Raw genomic sequence first — 20,928 nt, forward strand, 5'->3', positions numbered from 1 at the left:
TCCTAATTTAACTCTTCTGAAGAAGTGACTGAATGAGAGTCTTGATGGCAGGAACACGAGGCTGGGTTCATCTTCTCTCTACCCAGTCAAGTTTGACTGTCCACATGTATGAATGTTGAGTGAGCAAGGATATTCTGAGAGGAGACTGTTCCAACATAGTAAAGACTGTATGATGACTTTTGAATCTGCAGCATTGAGATGTTTCTACTCACAGTTGTAGTAGTTGAACAGAACAGTAGTGTCAAAGTAGCACCTTCCCTTCTCTGACTTCTTTATTTACTGTATTTTGCAACATAATCAGCAACATGTGGGAAAAACTGCTTCACTATTATGTTGTTCACCTCATTTTACGCAGACTTGGGGTCAGATGGGACTTAAAGAAAATCAGGGACCTGCTTCAGATATTAGAAGTTGGCACTTTAATGGAGTTTAACTAGTGTATCCACCACATTTTGTCTGTAAAAGATGATCTCCTCACAAAGGCATTATAATTTTGTTTTGTAAAAAAGTCATAAAAAGTTTGAACATTAAAATGTTGTGTTTTTCTTGTAGAACAATTTTGTAAACCCCAAATTGGGTTATTAAGTGATAATGTTCAATAACAAGGGACACATGCAATATCCTTTGACTACCTTTATTCTGATATTTGTAGCCATATATTCCCCTAGACAACTGACCTGAGAGAATGAAAGGGTATACTAATAAATCTAACATTTTCAGAATTGATTTGGCCACGTTTCTAAGCCCATGCCTCTGACAGTCACCACAGATACACTTGCAATGAATACTTAATGCTGAAATTACAGCTTCAGGACAATTTGTCTCGTTCCAGCCAAGCAATTGATTGCTACAGGACATGTCTGCCTGCTTGTTTAATCTAAAACTGCATTAATCAATATATTTAGTATTAACAGCGGATCAAATGACTAAGGGTAATATGAAGGGAGCTTTTTTTAGCTGACTGTTTTAGCTTGAAGCAGAGTTTCGGTACAGTTCAGCTGTATTAGTCATCAGCCATGTTTCCAGTAGCAAAGAACATCAGTTCTCATTAAAAATAATTGCCATTAAACCCACTATAAGTGACCTGCATATTTAACAAGCTAAAAACTCCTAGGAATTGATGTTAACTAAACCAGTACAGATCTAAAAGGTAGGTAAATATAATATGTCAGATATTGTAAAAATACCATGGATATATCCTGTAAGTATAAATGTTAGCTACCATGCCTGCATTGAGTAAAAGCTACAATGACAGGGCTGTGCATCTGTAATGTTTTGTTGTTTGTTTGCCCACAAGTGACCAAAAATTGATTAATGCAGCTTTAAGATTCATGTGTTAACAAGATAAAATGAAAATATACTTGACAAATACACGCCTCCTCTCAACAGCAGATTTGATTTCTAAAGCGAGGGTTCTATAGACTATAGTCACTGCCAGTTAATTACCAATACTTTGATACTACTCAAAATGTAAATCCATTCAAACTCACATTAGCAACATATAAATCAATTCTTCTCTTACTCCTTTAACTCATATTTCTTGTAGCAGCAGTTTCGACAGTGCGTCACAATGCCAAAGTCAATTCATACTGCAAAGCTCAACCTTACTGTAAACGCTACAGTTCTGATGAGCAGCCAAGGACGGTGCATTCTTTGCCTGATGTGTATTGCAGTGTGCCTGCCTATTTCATAAATGCCTCAATGAGGGTTCATCGAATATGGCAGATTTTTTCCCAAAAGCATTAGGAAGGGAACCTTTTCTCCCGGACCTGACATTCTACTCACCTCATCTCAATAATGCCTGAACCATTACTGGGTAATGAGAGTTGAAATTGGAATCTCCCCGGGTCTGTTTAGGACTGTTATTATTCTCCTTCGATTGGATTTCATTATATAGTGCCAGTTCCTCCTCAATGATCATTTTGCATTTTCATTTTGCTTAGTTTCAGTTCCTTCTTTGTTATCCACCTTGAGAGTTGCTAATGGGACAGAGTTGAAGGTTTGTAAGTGTTTTCATACAGTGTTTTTTAAGATCGGTTTCTAAACCTATTTAGATGCTCAACAATATTATAGAAGCTTGTTACGCGAATAGTGTTTTACTTAACTTCACATTTGTTCCTGAAGGACTGGAAATGCATTTTGTGAACAAAAAGGGGAACTTTCTTTTTTCACTTAATTGGAATGCACACAGTAAGAGGAAGACATGAAAGGAGAAAGAAAGGAGATTAGGAGGGGTCAAACCTAAATCTAAACCACAAGCTGATAGTAGTAAATGCCACAACCCTTAACAACTACACAATTCTAAAAAGAGCTGAAGAATGAACAGAGTGAAACCAAAGTTTCAAGACCTGGAACTTTCCTGTATGCAATTTGTTTTAAATGTCAAGATAAGATGTAAGTCAGTCATATTGTCTCAAAGTGTTGTTAATCACACAAAGCTACAAGGGTTTGACTAAGAGCGAGTGTTCACTCTTTGCAGATAATGTTCTGTTGTATCCTTGAGGTGTTAAAGGACATGCAATATTTTACATTGTGGACTGTTCCCGAGAATGTCTTTAAAGTCAGATTTTTTGGAAGAATTTGATATTATGATTTTAGTTGCACTCATGAGTGACACATAACTTGATTGACGTGGTTGTTATTTATATGTATATAGACAGTGTTCATCATGTTAACCACACTATTTATTTGGCCTAGTTTACTGTAAATGTAGACGTACTGAAAAGGAAAACATTTGAAAATGTAATATCTTTTTAATATTTGACAAAATGCATATGATCATCTGGTATGAACCAATATTACTTGAGCAAATAATTAAAGCAGATCAAAACAGATTTCATTTCCAAATATGTAGCACTTCTTTTTCCACAGTCCCACCCACAGTTTGTATATAACCCTGTGCCAGTTACTGTGAGGTTTCTTCTGTTATCTTTTATTTATTTATTGTCTCATCTCACACCCGGGTCCATTTGCAAATACTGTGCTTGATTGTAGCTTATTTTCGATTCCTGTGCCATCCTCTCTGCCATCCAATAAGCATGTGGTCCAGAACTCTCTTCATTTCATTTGCCCTCTTTCTGCAACCTTACAAACATGTTATGTAAATCTTACAGAAACTCTTCTGTTTCAGTAAACCCTCCAGGCTTTAGGAAGGATGGCATTTGTGCCACATGCACATGCAGCAGCAGCAAAATCAACAGAAGCATATACCTGTGTGTGTTTGCCAAGTGTTGTGATTTCAAAATGTTTTGTTTGAGAGTATTTAAAATGCTTACCTCCAAGGGGCTGTTAATTTGCACACAAGCACATTCATTAATCCAGAGTATTGGCCAATAAGGACCTCAGCATCGTTGAAAAATATATAATGCACTTCTTTATTCCAGTTGTTTCTTAGTTTTACAGGATACGATATGACCCAACATCAAACCGCATTTATTGATTTCTTTTACACTCCCCCTTTTTGGTTGGCTTAACTCTTTCTCGCATTATTTCTCAGAACACCAGCAGTGAGCAAGCCCACAGTTGTCACATCCCCAAACATGTAGCATACTGTGTATACACCTAGTGCCTATAGTCTTCACATACAGTATCTTACATGTATTTTATGTTCTTAATGTGCGTGGCTATAAGAAAAAATGCAAGCGCTTCACAACGCAAACACCACTGTCAGTTATATCTCACTGCAATTTATGTAAAGGGAAATCAAGAGATCAAGAAATCCAGAGGGCGGGGCTCGTTTCAATTGAAACAGGTGAAACATAGCTAAGGCCGCTACTGCATATGACTACAATATGATTCTGCTGCTTCATGTGTAGCAAAATATGTCCGGTTAGCATAAAAGCACAAACAGTTAATGACACATTCTTCATGAAAGTAGAAAAAGCTTAATGCAATAAAGACATGTGATGGTGAATGCCTCTGCTATCCCTTAGCCACTGTGTAATTGTTCATGTGTTTAAGTTACAATTACTCCTTTGTTATTTATTGTTTGCATATTTTTTATTTAGTATCCTGGTTATCAAGAGAACAAAACATACTCTTCAAATACACGTGTGTAATGGTGAATTAATAGTTTCATTGCAAAATTTCTTATGTGCAGTTATATGTGCAACTTATTCAGGCCCGGTCTTCTCCCAAGGTACTAAGAACTCTCAAGATTTCAAAAGAACCTGGAATACTGAAAAAATTTGCTGCAGACTGTGTCACTTATTGATACCATAGGCCTACCTGAAAGTGAAGTTTAGATCTACTACACACTTCCCTGCCTGGCTGCTAAAACCTGCTAGCCTACCACCTAAAAGCTCAAATAATTTAGCTAGCACTAGGTATTTAGCTACAACTTCACCACTAGGAGGATCTCTATACAAAAGTATGCTAAACTACAACAATATACAAATTGCAGCTTACCTTGAGACCTGTTTGGAGATTGGTAAAAAGGGGGAAAAAAGGAAGAAGAAAACAATAGTGTCTTTCACATTGACTTAAAGCAGAAGTAAGTGGTTGGTTCATTTTAGCTAACTTACGGTCAGTGATTGCAGTTAGCAGTCCACTCCCTCGTCCCCACATCAATGCACAGCAGTCTTCGAGCAGCGAGTTATCTAGCGTCATCTCAGATCCGTAAGTTCGATAAAACAATGATCAAAATCATACAAACATTGGGAATGATTTTTACCTGCTCGGCCATTGTAGCCTGGTAAACATTCAACTCTCAGGCAGAGAGAACCACTCCTCTCTCTCATGATTGGATAAAGGGTTGTGGGATACAAAAAAAGTTCCTCCGCTGATTACTGCAGAGTGGAGTGGCTAAGTTATTGCTGTATGAACATAGAGCGATGTAACTATAGATAGTAGGGGAGACTGGGTATGAAAGTAACACGGGTAGAGTTGTAACACCACCAGTTCAACCAATCAGGGATCAGAAATGAGCCACATGACAGTTTCAGTCTCCTCAGACTTCCTAAACGATCACTCATGGAAATTTTCCAGTTGTTAGCGCCATTTCTCTCGGAGTTACAAGAGAAATAAGAAAGTAATTTTTTTTTTACGTTTTTTCTTCTAGTACTTTTACCGTTGTAGATGAAGTTCTAAGAGTTGTATCAGGTAAAACTATAGTTTCTCTAGTAAAGAATGGTGTAAAAGTCAAAGCACTATGCTTATACAGCTAGCTAAACATGGATAACAGTGCCGGGGTAGGTTGTAACACGTGTTACAACTTACCCCGGCACTGTTATCCATTGGAATCAATGCACATAGAGACAATTAATTTACTAGCGTGAGGAGACTCACTCACACACACACACACACATACACTCACTCACTCACTCACTCACTCACTCACTCACTCACAAACACACACACACCAAACACACACACACCTACACACACACACACACTAAACACACACACACACAAACACCTACACACACACCTACACACACACACACACACACACGATGCATGTCACTATCTTCATTAATATCTAATTCTCTAATATTAATAATAATTTAAGAATATTTTTTGGTGAATCTATTTTCAAACCTACCCTGTTGTTTATGCTTATCAATAAATGGGCCTATCAAATGAAGTCCCATTGTTTTTTTGCATTTTGTATACCTGTTACATCCTACCCCAGTAGGTGTTACAATCTACCCCGGTAGTGGGGTAGGTTGTAACAATGGTAAAATTGTATTTGTCATAATCTCACAAATTCCATGATATAGCTGAATAGCTAAATGGTTGCCACTTGTAGTAGACAAATATGGGTACTTTGCCTAAAATATACAGAACTGTAGCTTTGAAAGACATGGTAGTTTAAGTGCTGTGGAAAAAAGTGTTACTTTCATACCCGGTCTCCCCTATATAAAAGGATGTAACATATATATTAACAAAAATATATGAAGCTTTCGATTAGAGGGGGACTGTAAAACGTACATACTTTTGACGAAAGAAAAAATGTCATCACATAACACACTGAAGTATTGTTGCCTGATTAATAAATCGGCTCATAGTGGGTAAAGGGAACTGTTGCTCATCCCAAAATATCTTCTCATGAATGAAAAATGGATGCCCGAAGCATCTCTGCACCAGGCCCCAGATGTGTGTGTGTGTGTGTGTGTACCGTATGTGTTTGATGGTTGTTAATCAACCCACCACAGCCTGTCAGATGGACTAAAGGTCAGACCAAGGAATAACACTGACATACCTGACGAAAACACACACACACACACCTGCCAACACGTTTCACCTGTCTCCCTCTCCACTGTGTTGCCTCCTGCTGACAGAGAGCTCTGGTCCTATTTGCTGCCCCCTCACCCCACCACCCCTACCCCCACCCTCACCCCCGTGGACTGTCTGTACACCCTGCTCCCCTGCTAGTGCTGCTGAGTGCTGGCCACTCATGACGCCACGGGGCAGGAGATAGGCCAGGAGAGCCCAGGAGCCTGGCAAGGGAATCAAAGTGCTCTCAGTGAGGGTGAGTGTTGCAGCTATCAGAGAGTGGCCTCCAGCTCTGGCATGCCCCGGCAGATACAGAGACCAACACCTCCATAGTGTCTACCCTCTGACGATGCTGCTGCAGCTCGAACAAAGAGCTTTGCTGAAAGCGTCACACTACTGTCTGTGCAGGATGTTATATATGCCTGTGTCTGCGGATGTGGAGTCATTCACTGACACACTGTATGCATATTACATCATCAAATAATTTATTATTTCCTGTTAAATATTCATCACTTTTTGAATTTTGAAAGATACATTTTCCATTAACTAATTCAATTGTGGTTGTCCATTGATTTAACCAGGCTTTTGTCTATTTCCGGTCATGGTGACCAAAAGCCTATCGCAACACTTGGGTCTCTGTCAAAAACACAAATGGGGCGAGACAAACACAGGCCGAGGGACATTCTGCACATGCAATTTCAAGCCTCCTCTTGTCAGCAATCTAAAAGGACAAGGGAGATGGTTGTAGACTTCAGAAAGGACTCCTCCCTTCCGCCACAAGAACAGCTTCTCCCTCATAGCAGTCGGTCTCATTATCAAGGCCCCGGGCCCTCCACTGTCTCAAACTTTCAAAGACTGTATTGGTAACTACCCCCACAGCGTGTTACATTAACACACATCCATATGAGTCTCAATCTTTATTTCATGCAGACCTTGTGATCTTGTTTGAACCACTCCTCTTTTCTAAAATAAACAATTGCACATACAGTATTTCTCTCTGATTATTTTATTGTAAATACTCAGTTTCTATTTATGATGCCTTTTACTAATATTTTCTAGGTTTACTTTTTAATTCAATGTTAAATGTGTGTACCTTTTACAATATCTAGTACCACACATTTACCACATACTGTATCAGCTAATGCGAATATGACCTTAACAGAAAACAAAAAAAAAACAAAATGGTTCTTTAACAGTGTTTTACCGTCAATTCAGTATATTCCTTAAAACCATCCTTAATGCTTGCAAAATAGTAGGGGCATCTCTTGAAACAAGTTGTTCACAGAAAAAACACAAATGATTAACTTTAAATGCCTGTATAGCTTGCTCAAAATCCTTAGTTTATCACTCAAAAGTAAATAAAAATGCCAATGAACTGCTTGTATTTTTGCGTTTGATCTACAGTACTCTTCAAACATTCCCATTCATTAAGGAAAATCGAGATTCAGTTTATCAATGCTGGGCACATTTACAAAGCCTAAAAGAAATGCATAAAAAATGCGCTTAATGGAGTTGTACATAATCAAGTGCATTAGTGTGCTAAAGCATTTGCTAAAAGAACTAGACATTGCTTTTATAATGTGCTCAAGGGACCAAATGACAATGTGGAAGTTGAACACGTTGTTTCGAGTATTTCAATTCTGATTTGAGAAATGTACCAAAAAAACGACTGAGGAAAAACTGTAACTGTTAAAAAGTCATCACATAATAAATGATTTAACTGAAAACAATCTTTTACAATCTAAAATATAACAATTATTTTATAATATTATGATATGGTAGCATTACTGTATAGCTAACAATAAGCTTATCAATTAAAACTAGATATAAAACATATTATTAACACAAATTATTTACGTCTCTTGCTGAGGCTGATCGATTGGTCAGGCGTAAAAACTGTGTGAACTCAAATGGGGAGAGATGATTCTTATAGGATAATTAGATTTCAAGAGATACAAGCACTCCCTCACCTTTGTACAGTAGCCTACATACAATACAAAATCATCATCAACAAGAAGGGTATATCTCTGGAGAGAGGCCGTAATGGAAGTTACCGGACTATTTCCTACAAGCGGTGTTCCATTACTGCAGGTTGGACTGGTGTGCAGCTCTCTGATCTAACGGCAGACATCCTTGGAATCACCCCAGAGGAACTGAGACGGGCCCATCAGCTGCAATTTGCTGTAAGGATATCTTCAATATCCTGTTTACTCCCTCCCTGCCAAAGTCAATGGCAGTTTTAATGCCGCAAAACACAATTGTCATCTCAACAAAAACGGACATTATGTGTCTTGACTCGTGTGTATGTCCCCTGAACTGAAGCTGCCCCCTTCGCACCGACCACGCTACATGTTCTGCCATTTTGTGTTGTAGTCGGTGCTTTTAAAGCTAATTCACAGCTGTCCCTCTGGCATGAGTCACGGCTATTGATTGAGCCGCTTATGCCCTCAGCATCCTCCAAACACCATCCTCCGTCCATGTTGAGTGCGGGTCATGCAATGCAGTCCACTTCATTTTTTTTCAACCGTGTGTCAGAAGCTAAGTTCTGAAATTTAATGTGTTAAGCATGTGAGAGCATTTAACAGGATGAGAGCTCTGTCCTTGACAAGTGGCCCCAGTGGCAGTGAGACAAGGGGAGAGACATGGATAAGACCTTGGTTAACGGTTGGCTTGCCTGTATCAGATAGTATAGTAGCAGGTTCAGAAGGATATTCTTTCTCTACTTTGGCTGGGTTGAGTTTACCAAACTGTCAAAACTTTAGTAAACAAAACTAGACAGCAATTATATCCAAGTCACTTTTGATTTCTCGTGCCATTAAAAGGTCTGCTTTAATTTGAAATGACTGCCAACAGGAAAGGAACATATTATTTATTATAATCACGTGAGAAAACCTAGCAAGTCGCAATTTTAAATCTTCTCGTTAATGTACAGTGTGTGTGAATATACCTGTGATGACTTGTTCTCACAGATTGCACACTGTCTAGGAAAAACACAGTTCAAAGAAGATAGCACTTTAAACCTTAGTCATTAGGCGATAAACAAAACAACAACTGCTGCTCAAATTCTGGAAATATGAAGAGCATGTCCATATTGCCATGCGTATCATCTGAAATCTACAGCCTAATCATCCCAATATATCTCCAAGGATTATTATCATTACATTGTCACTCAGCCAGCTTATTTTGGCTGAGCCTACAAATGCATTTTTTTTTTTACATCAACAGAACCTTTTGTCTGAAACTGCTCGAATGTTTCCAGCAATAATCAGATAGCACTTTGGCTATTTTTGCTTCTACATGCAGCACTGGCCCAGAAAAATAAGATCTGAGTTGATTAATGAAGCCTGCAAACCTTTTGTGATGCATTTAAAAAGGAGGCCTTCATCTACTGATACACAATAGATCTGAAATATAGAGATATAACTAAAAAGGTAGGCTGTCTCATTCATCCTATTTAAGCACACTTTATCAGATATTGCTTTGAACCATTGAATGAATAAGGAGACATTTTAAGAAAAACATTTTATTAAGAGAAATTGTCAAGTGCTTTGTCATTCCTTAGAATCAAGAGTAGACAGGGACGTAATGCTACCTTCACATCTCTCTCTCTCTCTGACTCCTCTTTGAGTATTCCCCATTAGGTATTGTACAGCAAATGTCTCTTCTTCAAAGTTCTTCAGAAAAATGCTGAAATGTTTATACGTTGTGTCGGAGTGCGTCCTGCGAATCCAGTGATTGATGGGATCGATGATTGGGTGGGATAGTCGCAGAGGCGGGTCAGCACTCTGTGGAGGTCTTCACAGCATGACAATGTACACACACAAACACAAACACAAACACACGCACACACACACATGTTCACACACTCACCAGACACCAGTCTTATCGAGAAGCAGAGGTGTTGCTGAGTGATGAAGAAAAACAGACAGTTCCCATGTGACTTCACCCAAATGACTCAGACACAAACACACACACACACACACACACACATTTGCACACACATACACATATATACCTGAATATGGTCGGAGCACCCACTAGAAGAGGTACTTTTCACTGATTGAAGTCTAAGCATTACAATCTGGTGCTGATTCCCTCATCTTTGCGCCTGGATGAGTATCCCACCCCCACACACCAACCCTCCTTCCATCAGCCCACTAGTCAGTTAATCAGGCGGGTTGACTGTGTGCCTGCAGTAGCTTCCAGGAGCAGGCAGGCAGGCAGGCAGGGCGCGGCTGCTGGATCAATGTTCTGATGTCTGAGGGAGACAAAGCCAGTGTGGACCGGCGGGGGCCCGCAGCCTTCCCGCTGCACTCTTGTCAATTCCACTCATCTCCCCTCGGCTGGCTGGCCCCATAACGAGCCGCTCAGCTGAAGAAGTAAGTGGATTCTTTCACTCGCTGGAGATCAAAATCACCTGGAGGGGGCGAGAGGCAAAAGTGTCAGAGCAGGTTTGGGTCCGTGGAAGGTACGGTGGTTAGTTACACAAAGTCAATTACACGTGCGGAACAGAACTGTGAATTATCATGTGCTAGTGTACAAGTTAGGTAACGCTAACACTGCGATGCATTTGGCACAAACCAGCCAGCATACTTTCAGCAACAAAATAAATAAAAAGGAATGAGGAATCCTCAATAATGCAAATAATGGCACAGAGACCAGCAACATCTATTGCAGCCTTATTTCCGTGGCATTAGCTTCCATTTTCTTTCACTTACACTTTCTTGTATAATAACTTCAACTGTTTGCAAAGTAATTAATCATTTATATATTCTTAATGTGGCTGATGATCAATTAAGGAAAGTGCACTATAGATAGGGTGTAGTTTGTTCAGATTGTTCAGATGTATCCTGTCCAGTTGAAGGACAGAGTTAGAGGAAATGTTATTTTTTTTTAAGTAGGTCGAACTAAGAAACTTAAATATATAAATTAGATACTACTTTGTAAGTTTTACTGGGCGCCAGTACATTCTCTTTGGACTTTAATACACCCTGTGAACACTAATTTTAGATGTGGATGAGCTTTTGCCTTGTGTGCTCTTTGCCTCCCTGACAGCTGTGTACACCAGCAGGAGAGCCAGCGTGAATTATTGAGGAAAGGCCATAAAAGGTTTAAGAATGCAAAAATGTACTGTAGCTAGAATGATGTTGACTAATATACTAACTAAGCAACACACACAATTGTTGGGACTTGGGTTGGGTTGGGCATTGCAATAAACTATGTCCTAAAACAGCTTTTACTCATTATATGCTAATCCTCACAGCAAGAAGCTCCACATTTCCATCTTCTCCACCATATGGTGTATATATTAGTTGAGTTAACTTTATATCTTGTATTTTCATTTTGACTGTTTATTGTGTAAGAATATTATGTTATCACGGTAACAGAGTGTTACAATGATGATAAAATGTACTGCACCATGTACCAAAGTGAAGGCACTTTAAAATGAAACCATCCCAACAGACAGCTAACTGTATATCGTCACAAAGTCACACTGGCTATCAAAAGATTTGTCTTTGCACAATAATGGCACTTCAGTTATTTAGTGTGCTGCCTAGTGCCTAGCCTGTCTTTCACCGCGACCCTGTGGTCATCAAGGCACCTGATCACAGGCAACCACATTGACCTTTATACATAATACATTCAGGATGTTTCATTGTAAAGATTAAAACGGATTTGACTCCATATTCATTGGGTCTCACTGAATGAATACGAATTGAATACTGTGGGCACTCAGTGACGCAAACGCACACGCGCGTACACACAAACACACACTCATACAGAGACACACACACACACAGCCACACAGACACACACACACCTCAGGTGCCCACTTGCCTGGTCTAAGCCACATAAGCTGATTATACAGAAGAGGGACACAATTAACAGTAATCAATTTATACAACCCATCTGTTGGTGCCAAACAGACAGTAGGTGTACAAAGGGCTTGATGGATTGATGGCTTACATAACAGCAAAGCCTCCGTTCACCTGACTGAGAGACACTACCTCTGTAGCTCCACTCTGGACAACAATAGACATTCACAGCGTAGTCAAGGGAAAACGGGGAATCTGGACTGCAGGCGGACTGAACACATGACATAAGCTTAAAATGTAATTTCAGCAAAACTCAATGGGTTTTTCCTGTTTAGATCAGCAGGCAGAATCACAAGTGTTGAATAACGATAGACAATGGGAGAGTATATATAAAATACAGAATAGTGCAGCAAACAGTGCTTTAGGACCTACAAGTCCTCCTCAATGCATAAGGTAAAAACAGTACTCTCTATGTTGGCTGCCTAAAAACAATACCGGAGCCTTGGTGAGATGTTAGCGAGACAGATGGGTACAAACTGACCTGTCGGTGGCACTTTGGCCAGCAGCTGCATTAGCCTCCTGTAGTCCTGGTACTTCTTGTTCTTGGCGTCACTCCTGCCACAAAAGGTCAACAATAAGAAACTGTAAGAAGAAGTGAGTTACTCTAAGAATCAGATGTATGTGTGTCTCTGGAAGCACTATGTCAAAGGCTTGGTGTTCACACCTTATGTCACGTTTTCTCAGACCAAACTGCCAGACCAGCTGATCATTGCCTTTGAATTTGTACGCAGTTAGTATTTCTAATGGGATGTGCTACAGGTGGCACAACACAGTGAGTACAAAACATGTCAACATTGTGTCGTGGCATGAGAGGAAAATATTGGGGATCACCACAGTCTGTTGGATTCATCCTCCAGGGACCATGAATGCCTGTATTAAATGTCAACAGATATTAAAAGATTTAAACATAATTTGTTTAAATCTGTGTTAGTGAGCACTTCTCCTCCTACAACGTAAAGCTATTTGATTTTAGCTTGTGAGAAATTTGAGCAAAAACAAAATGTTGCATGTGTATTCGTGTTCAGTGTTAATAAACACATTGCAAGTGTCTAATTATCAAATATTTTACATTTTGGGGGGAGGGGGGGTGGGGGGGTGTGTTAAATGATTGTTATATTTGACACATTCTGTCACTGTTACTAGGGATGATTAAAAAAATCTATTCAGTCAATTATAGGAATCCAAGAAGTCTTTCTATATCCACAAGCCTTTCTCTCCGGGGGCCTACAAGAATGAATAATGTGTTTGCGAGGCTTAGGGGACAGTAATGTGTCTTTGTGAGCGGGAGGAAGACAAAGAGGACGACAGCAGCTGTGGAGAAAGGGCTATAGAGAAGGTGTCCAATTATCCCAAAGAGAGGGAAAACATTTCATTTTCATTTTCATTTAACTTTTATTCATCCTCGAGAGACCAATTGAGGGGTGACCCTCATTTACAATGACGTCGAGATAAAACACAGTCAGATGATGAGTAGAACCCAGCCTGAGGCCAGAGAGAGGCAACATCATTCTGTTTCTAATGTCACAGGCAAAACCCTGGCACGCTCATATCATTTTTACAAGCTCATAACCTCTTATCGGTGTGTACTTTCCATTTGGAATGTATTTGCGTGTCAGAGTTGCTTGTTTAGTGTATGAAGGCCGGGCGGCTTTTGTCTATATATACACCATAAAGGTCCAGCATGATCACGCAGCGTAAACATAGGCAGAGAAAGAGACTGATTGACATAATGGTTGTTGGTCTGAACCCTAGACTTTATGGTCTAAACAGGCATGATGTGGGATACTAAAGGCTCTTGCACACTAGGGGTGGGAATCTCTTGGCACCTCACGATTCGATACGATTCAGATTCAGAGGTCAACGATTCGATTCAAAATCGATTTTGAATGCATCTCTATGCAAAAAATGTTTTATGAACATACCCATGTGTGATTTTCAAAAATATATTTATATACACACATCTGAGTTTGCTACTCGGAGTTTGCTAATCACTTCCTACTTTTGTGATGATCATTAAAGACAATCAACAGATGAATTACCTTCTCTAATATTGTATTAAGAGAAAAGCTTTTCTTGTCACAAATATGACTTTCTATGAACAGTGCATTAATCAATGCAGCTTGCATTTCAACACAATATGGAAGTATGTAAAAACTAAACCGATTCAGTTTTATTTTATTTCTAATCTCGTAAATCATGTTTCTATAGGATTTATATTCTATTATCTATTATTTTCTATGTCATTTCAACACATTGTACAAAAAGTATGGCTTGGAATTCAGCTCTGATACAAAAACGTAAACAGAGATAAAGCCGGTGCAGGTTATGGGTTTGCTGCTCTCAGCCCCTTTGAAGCCATGTTGGAAACAACTCGCACATGTGTGGTGTGCATGCGCAATGGCGCAGGAAGTATTAGTATTTACAAAAAAAAACAAAAAAAAAACAGATTAATCGGAGAATCAATTTTTTCCCCCACCCCTATTGCACACTGAGTCAGCATTTTTTTGTCTGCATTTTTTTCGTATCTTGATCCTGTATGGTTGGAAACGACACACACACACACACACACACACACACACGCATACACATATTTTTGAACGTGCGTCAATGTCGGACCAAAAATACTGACTTTAGTGTTACAAAATGACTTTGTAAATATTGCGTAATATTTTTTTGCTAAAATGTAGATGGACCACGTGCGTTGAATGGACTCACGGGAGAACTGCAAAGTACTTCTGTAGCAGGAAGGTGGACAGCTCTTGGAGGATGGGCTGGCTGTGCAGGGCCACAAACTGCTCCCGACAGACCTGACCAGAGGGAGGGAGAGGGTGAGAGGGGAGAGAGTACATTGAGTTACACTGGACAAACCACCCCCAGACATTCCTGCAAGTTGACCGGGTAAAAGGATGGAAAGGAATGAAGAGGACAGCAAAAAAGAGAGAGAGAACCAACATCCGTCGATCACCAAATCAAACAAATGGCTTCAACAAACTCTGCCTTGAATTTTACTATGAACATTTGCTTTGTCACATGTGGATGGAGAGAGCTAAGTAAAATGGAGATTATGGTGTGGATTTGATTAACACAGTGGATTTGATTAACAGTGTCACCCGGGGAAGAGAAGCGCTATTATTTCCTGTGCTGGCTACAGGTTTTCAGAATCATAAGTATGGGTTTCCTAGGACGTGTGCTCAGCTCGGGATAGAAAACGTCTTGCAACAGAGGAATGACTTATTAAGTGTGAACTGAATTTTCAGAAAATCTACGAAAAGAATATCTGAATATCTGAGTGGTTCCATCCACTACAGTAACGTGAATATCACGAGTTTGGTGCATCGAGATAAACAGTTGGCGGGGCTCATTGTTCAGTCAGGTGCCATTAAACGATTGCAGAAGAAGAGGGCGCAGCAAGATGGTGTTATTCAACAAGCGGCAATCTCAAAATGTACGTTTAGTTCATGTTTTCATTTGAAAAAGGTTACAGCCTCCTCGTTGCTCCATAAATATCTGAAGTTTTCTTTTCTCAAGGATATGAAGCATTTCACATCTAAAGACACCAGTCTGCCACCAGCTGTCACTCACACTGTAACTCTAAACACTGATCACAAAAGTCAAACTGATCACAAAAGCACTGATAATAGAAATGTATAAACCTCTGCACTACTCCTTTAAGACTCATAAACACACAGTATGACTCCATCTACTCTACAGGTTGGTTTTATACTGCCACGTGTGCACCTATATCATAATAAAGTCATTTGGATTGCCCTCACCTAATGCATGCTTGGATGGGCTCCAGGCCCCTGTAACTCTTAAGGCAGGATCAGTTGACTAACATAATTAATACCCTTCCTCTGCCACTGTGTTAAATTACCTGTGTAATGAGGAAGCAGTACACTCACACATCGAGAGAAACAATGTTCTGAGAGGGAACTGCATACCCCTTTACAGAGCCTAGGCGGTGTATTAAAGGTCCCCCCACCCCTCCCCCCCAATATACTCCAGTCAGAATTTTCCCCTTTTCTGACCTCACAAACTGGAAAGCCAGAAGCTTCCACTGTGCAGCCCACACCCCTATTTCTTATTGGTCCACGGCCCTGACAGACAGAGGGCGAGGCGTATCTGGCTTCGCTTCCGGACAGGGGGCGGGGGCAGCTCAAAGATTGTATATTTACGAGGGGAGCTGCAGCTCTTTTTAAAAAATAGGCCATTGTGAGATTAGCTGAACATCAGCATAGTACAATAAATTATCTGAAAGTTTTTTTCAGCAAACAATTAAAGAAAAACGTATTAGGGACCACTAAGACCATATAATATGGTGTATAATAGTACCGAAAAGTGTATAATATGGGAGCTTTAACACCAGCTTTTTTTCAGTTCACACAGAATGGACAGGTAGCAAATAGTGAGGCGTATTCACTGATTTTGACAACAAGCATTCTCCAGAATTGTTGACTCCACCTTTAACACAGATGGAACACGACTAGATGGTTTGAAAAGAATGGTGGAAAAATCTGGACAGGTTGTGAGTAAGAGAAGGTCGAAAACGGTAATCTGATACCTTGTTCATGGTGTCCACTGTGAGGGCATGGGTCCAGAAACAGTCGTGCACTGATACGAATGTGAGGCCGGCGCTGAGAGGAGAGCGTAGGAGAGAAATTGATGAAGAGAGTCCACAAGCAGGGATTGAAATCAGAGGATGAAAAAAAAGAGAATGGCATTAGAAACTTTCACAGAAGGTGTATTACAGCGACAATAACTGCAATAACCATGGTGGGCCTTAATTAAAAAGCAAGTGTGAGTATCCAATATGAATTAATATCGCCCATGTCAAGGGGGCCAATTCTGCAAAATGGGCTTATATCACACAAGGCATTTCATTGCAATGCTTATCTGAGGTGAGAATTTCATTCAAAATGAGAGGCTACATTCCCAAAGCCATCTGCGGCCATGCATTCATGGAGGGGTTATGTCAGAGGCATCTTACAGAATGCCTCTAGAAAAATGACTCCGCAAAGGCAAGAGAGACAAGGAATTTATCTCTGTTTTTTATCTTATTTGTTCAAGACATCCAGACTGTAAACACAGTGAGCAAGTGATACCTATAGCAGTGCAGAGCAGTCAGCATCATGTGTGTGGAGTCCAGAGAGTGGATGAAGTTTGGAGGGAAGGCGTTCTTCTGTTTGACTGTGTCAGGTCTCCTGAGAATGGACAAAAAAAAAGGACAGAGAGTATACATTATAAATAACCTTTGTGCACTTTCTGTAATGGGGCCTATGCTTTCTAATATAAAATGAGGTGTTTCAGCCAAGTGCTCTCTCAAGCCTAAAGTAGCTTCATTGTGATGATTCAAGGGTTACCAATCCTATCCTAACTCATTGAATACGTATATAGACGTATGTCAAACAAATAGTATAGGGCAATATAAATGCAATTCTGCTCCCTACTGATGAAGGAGCAGTTAAAAAAGCATTCTGCCAATGTTTACCCCCCCCTCCCCACTATGCACCCATTACCCTGAGGCTGTGCCATTCCAATTCTCTGGGCTGACACAGACCAGAACCTCTTCTAATGGGAAAGGAGGGAGAGTGAAGAGAGCTAGGGCCAAATCCAAAGCTAAACACAGGCGCACACACACACACACACACACACACACACACACACACACACACACACACACACACACAGTGAATATCATTTTCCTTCTGTTTGTTTTGGCTTGGAAATGTTGACTTTTCTCAGAATTCTGCTGTTTCCATCTTGAACTGAACCAAAAAAAACAAGATTCCTGGAACCGTAGTCATCTATCTACACCGAAAACAAGAGTGACTTCCTCTTCTCCCCCTGTCTCACACCTACACTCGCACATGAAAAAACAGAACATGTCACCTTAAAATCCCATAGGCCTGACAGACGGTAAGAGGGGCACGGTCAGTACTCCAAGGGTTAGCAACCACAGCTCTCTAAAGTCTAACTGTTCCCCCAATAGACCCGATGGTTCGCTTCATATCACATCAAGAGAAACTAAAATGTGGCACAGGGCTTAGCATGTCATGTTTATTTTTTATTTTTTAGAGGTCTGGATAATCAGCGCTCCTCTTAAGACGAGAGGGACAGAGAGAAAAAAAGGAAGAAAAGCGAAGGGCTCGAAGGCTGTCACTGCCCTGTCAGTCGCCCCCATTTACACATTTAGACGCAGGATGAGCGCTTTGAGGATCTTTAATCACAGCAAGCACCATCGTGTGTGCGTGCTCCCGTTTGCGTGTGTGTGTGTGTGTATCGACAGAGGAAAATCAGCCAAGGCGATTGTGTCACGTTTAGCTCAGAATTTCGGCCTGCGAAAAAACACAGATGTTCTCTCTGACAGAAAATTATAATTTGGAGTCGAAGCATCCTTTAAAATCCTTCCCTCTCTCTCTCCACCCTTTCGGCCCTTAACTTCCTCCATCCCTTCCTTTTGCCGTGGCTGGTTTTTCGCTGGACACGTGATGTACTGTAGATGTCACACTGATGAGGATGGCTGTGAGTCTTGTCAATCTGTCTCCAGCACGTTAACTCTGTCTTCCCACCACTCTGGACCGCTGTCTCTCATTCTGTCTCTTTTTTGCCCTTTCTCCCCAATCCTCTGTTCTCTCCAACTAAAAAGATATATTTTTTTCTTTTTGTATACCGCAAAAGGTGAAATATCATGTACTAAGGTGGACTGCCACTCACTAAATAACAAGTGTCGGGAGTGCAGTGCAGTGTTAATTTTGGCAGCAAATTCTGATTTAGTCTTAGTCTTTTGAATATCACACCATTTGTGTTTTTCATTCTTCATTGAATGGTATTAAGGTTTGAATGTGCAATACAGACACAGATTTAATGGTTGTAATACAAAACATTATATTTCATTAGTAATAATCTCACATAAAATCAGTGTACCTGACTGGATAGGGGGGGGGGGGGGCTTTAAGAGCCTGTGCCCGGGGGTCCATTATCTCATGATCTGTCTATGAACCAACTGGATTCCACAATCTTTTTTCTTTTTGCGGGGAGCATGCACAAGCATTATTTATAAAATAAAATAAAAGAAATGTAATATTTTAAAAAAGTGGGGGGCCCCACACTAGGTCTTGAAACGGGCCCCGAGATCGTTAAGGCCGCCCCTGGGCCGCAGCAGCAGCACGCAGTTGAGGTGCAGATAAATTTGAGCAACTGCGCCTTCCTTTAAGCAACACTGCTGCCGCTGTGTGTGTTCGGACTTCTTTTGCATCAAAGCCTTTTAGATAATACAATTAAAGGTTTTAATTGAACGCTGTCCATGCGTCGGAGTTGATTGTAACTTAAAAACAGAAACTAACGGACGGAGGCGGCAGTTTCACATGGCTCTGTGTATTCAAACTCGAGACAAAGCCTACTACAAACAGATCGCGGAACTTAGCCGTTCCCCTAGACATCGTTAACGGGCAGGATATCCCTGACTATCATTTTTGTCCATCATACCGCAGAGTTTTTCAGCACAGCGGCTCACTCCACCCGCTCACACCTGCGCGGTCTCCCGTCGATTTTCACCGACACAGGGTTGAATTCGCTGCTTTGCACTGATTGGATTTCTTCCCAACTTGTCCCACAAAAAGAGTAGTTCTGATTGGATCTCTTCTCCATTCGTCCCGCCCTAACAGTTTAGTCTAGTTCCTATTCGTAGACTATAGTGTCAGTTAAATTAGTCTCAGTCTTCGTCATCACATCTGCCTTTTTATTTAGTTTTTATTTAGTTTACGTCCGTGAAAAAGGTTCGTAGACGAATATTTTTCGTCATAGTCTTAGTCTACGAAATTAACACTGGTGCAGTGTAATAACAAGAGTATCATTCACATAAATACATCTCCTGTGATCAACCTATTGGCAATGAAAGGATGTTGTATTGTATGCATATCTTCACTGGGATAAAACAACTGCATATTTACCGCTACATAGTTGAAATCCTGCAGGACAGCTGAAATTGATAATATGTGTACTGGCTATGTACTTGTGTTTTTTACAGTTGATCTGACATACAGTACAGGCCAAAAGTTTGGACACGCTCAATGCGTTTCCTTTATTTTTATGACTAGTTACAATGTAGATTCTCACTGAAGGCATCAAAACTTTGAATGAACACATGTGGAATTCTTTGCTAAACCATTTCAGGTGACTCCCTAATGAAGTTCATTGAGAGAGCACCAAGGGTTTGTAGCGCTGTCAAAAAAGCAAAGGGTGCCTACTTTGAGGAATCTAAAATATAAGACCTATTTAAGAGTCATTTCACACTTTTTTGTTAAGTACATAATTCCATATGTCCCTTCAAAGTTTTGATGCCTTCAGTGAGAATCTACAACGTAAATAGTCGTGAAAATAAAGAAAACGCATTGAATGAAAAGGTGTGTCCAAACTTTAGGCCTGTACTGTATATTAGCCCATTGTAATCCCCCCAGGTTGAGTCATACACGCTACACATACATTTCATTACAAAAGACTAATTAAGAATATACGTGTGACTATTTGACTCTGCTGCGACTCATATCCTGACACTGTCAAATCTATTTTTCATCATATAATCCCTGTTTCTTCTGGGTTAATGAGTGCATTTTGACAGTAATAAGATGTTTCATTATATTAGGTTTAGCAATTATTAATGAAAGCTTCTGGACTAAAAGGAGTTTGGACTAACTCTGATCTCTCACTAATTTATGGTTGAAAGAGATGCCGCTCAACCTCTTCCATCCGAAAAGTTGAAGTTGCTTTCAAAGTTCTTTCCACTTTGTGAAAAAAAAACAAAGTTATGTCTGCGTTTGAGCAGGCAATTAGTGAAAAT

At 40.2% G+C, this 20,928-nt stretch overlaps 1 protein-coding gene across 1 annotated transcript in view; it reads right to left on the reverse strand.

Annotated features, from left to right (window-relative positions):
* Positions 1–10,389: 10,389 nt before the first annotated feature.
* polrmt (polymerase (RNA) mitochondrial (DNA directed)) overlaps positions 10,390–20,928 on the reverse strand; it is a 42,544-nt gene continuing 32,005 nt past the window's right edge. The window contains exons 17-21 of the mRNA XM_080032414.1: positions 17,195–17,293; positions 16,654–16,726; positions 14,808–14,899; positions 12,574–12,647; positions 10,390–10,633 (exon numbers count right to left, since the gene is read on the reverse strand). Of these exons, the coding sequence (XP_079888540.1) occupies positions 10,584–10,633; positions 12,574–12,647; positions 14,808–14,899; positions 16,654–16,726; positions 17,195–17,293 (388 nt within the window). The 3' untranslated portion in view covers positions 10,390–10,583. The remainder of the gene's footprint in view (positions 10,634–12,573; positions 12,648–14,807; positions 14,900–16,653; positions 16,727–17,194; positions 17,294–20,928) is intronic.

This window comes from Ammodytes marinus, assembly GCF_949987685.1.
Source record: "Ammodytes marinus genome assembly, chromosome: 8".
NCBI lineage: Eukaryota > Metazoa > Chordata > Actinopteri > Uranoscopiformes > Ammodytidae > Ammodytes > Ammodytes marinus.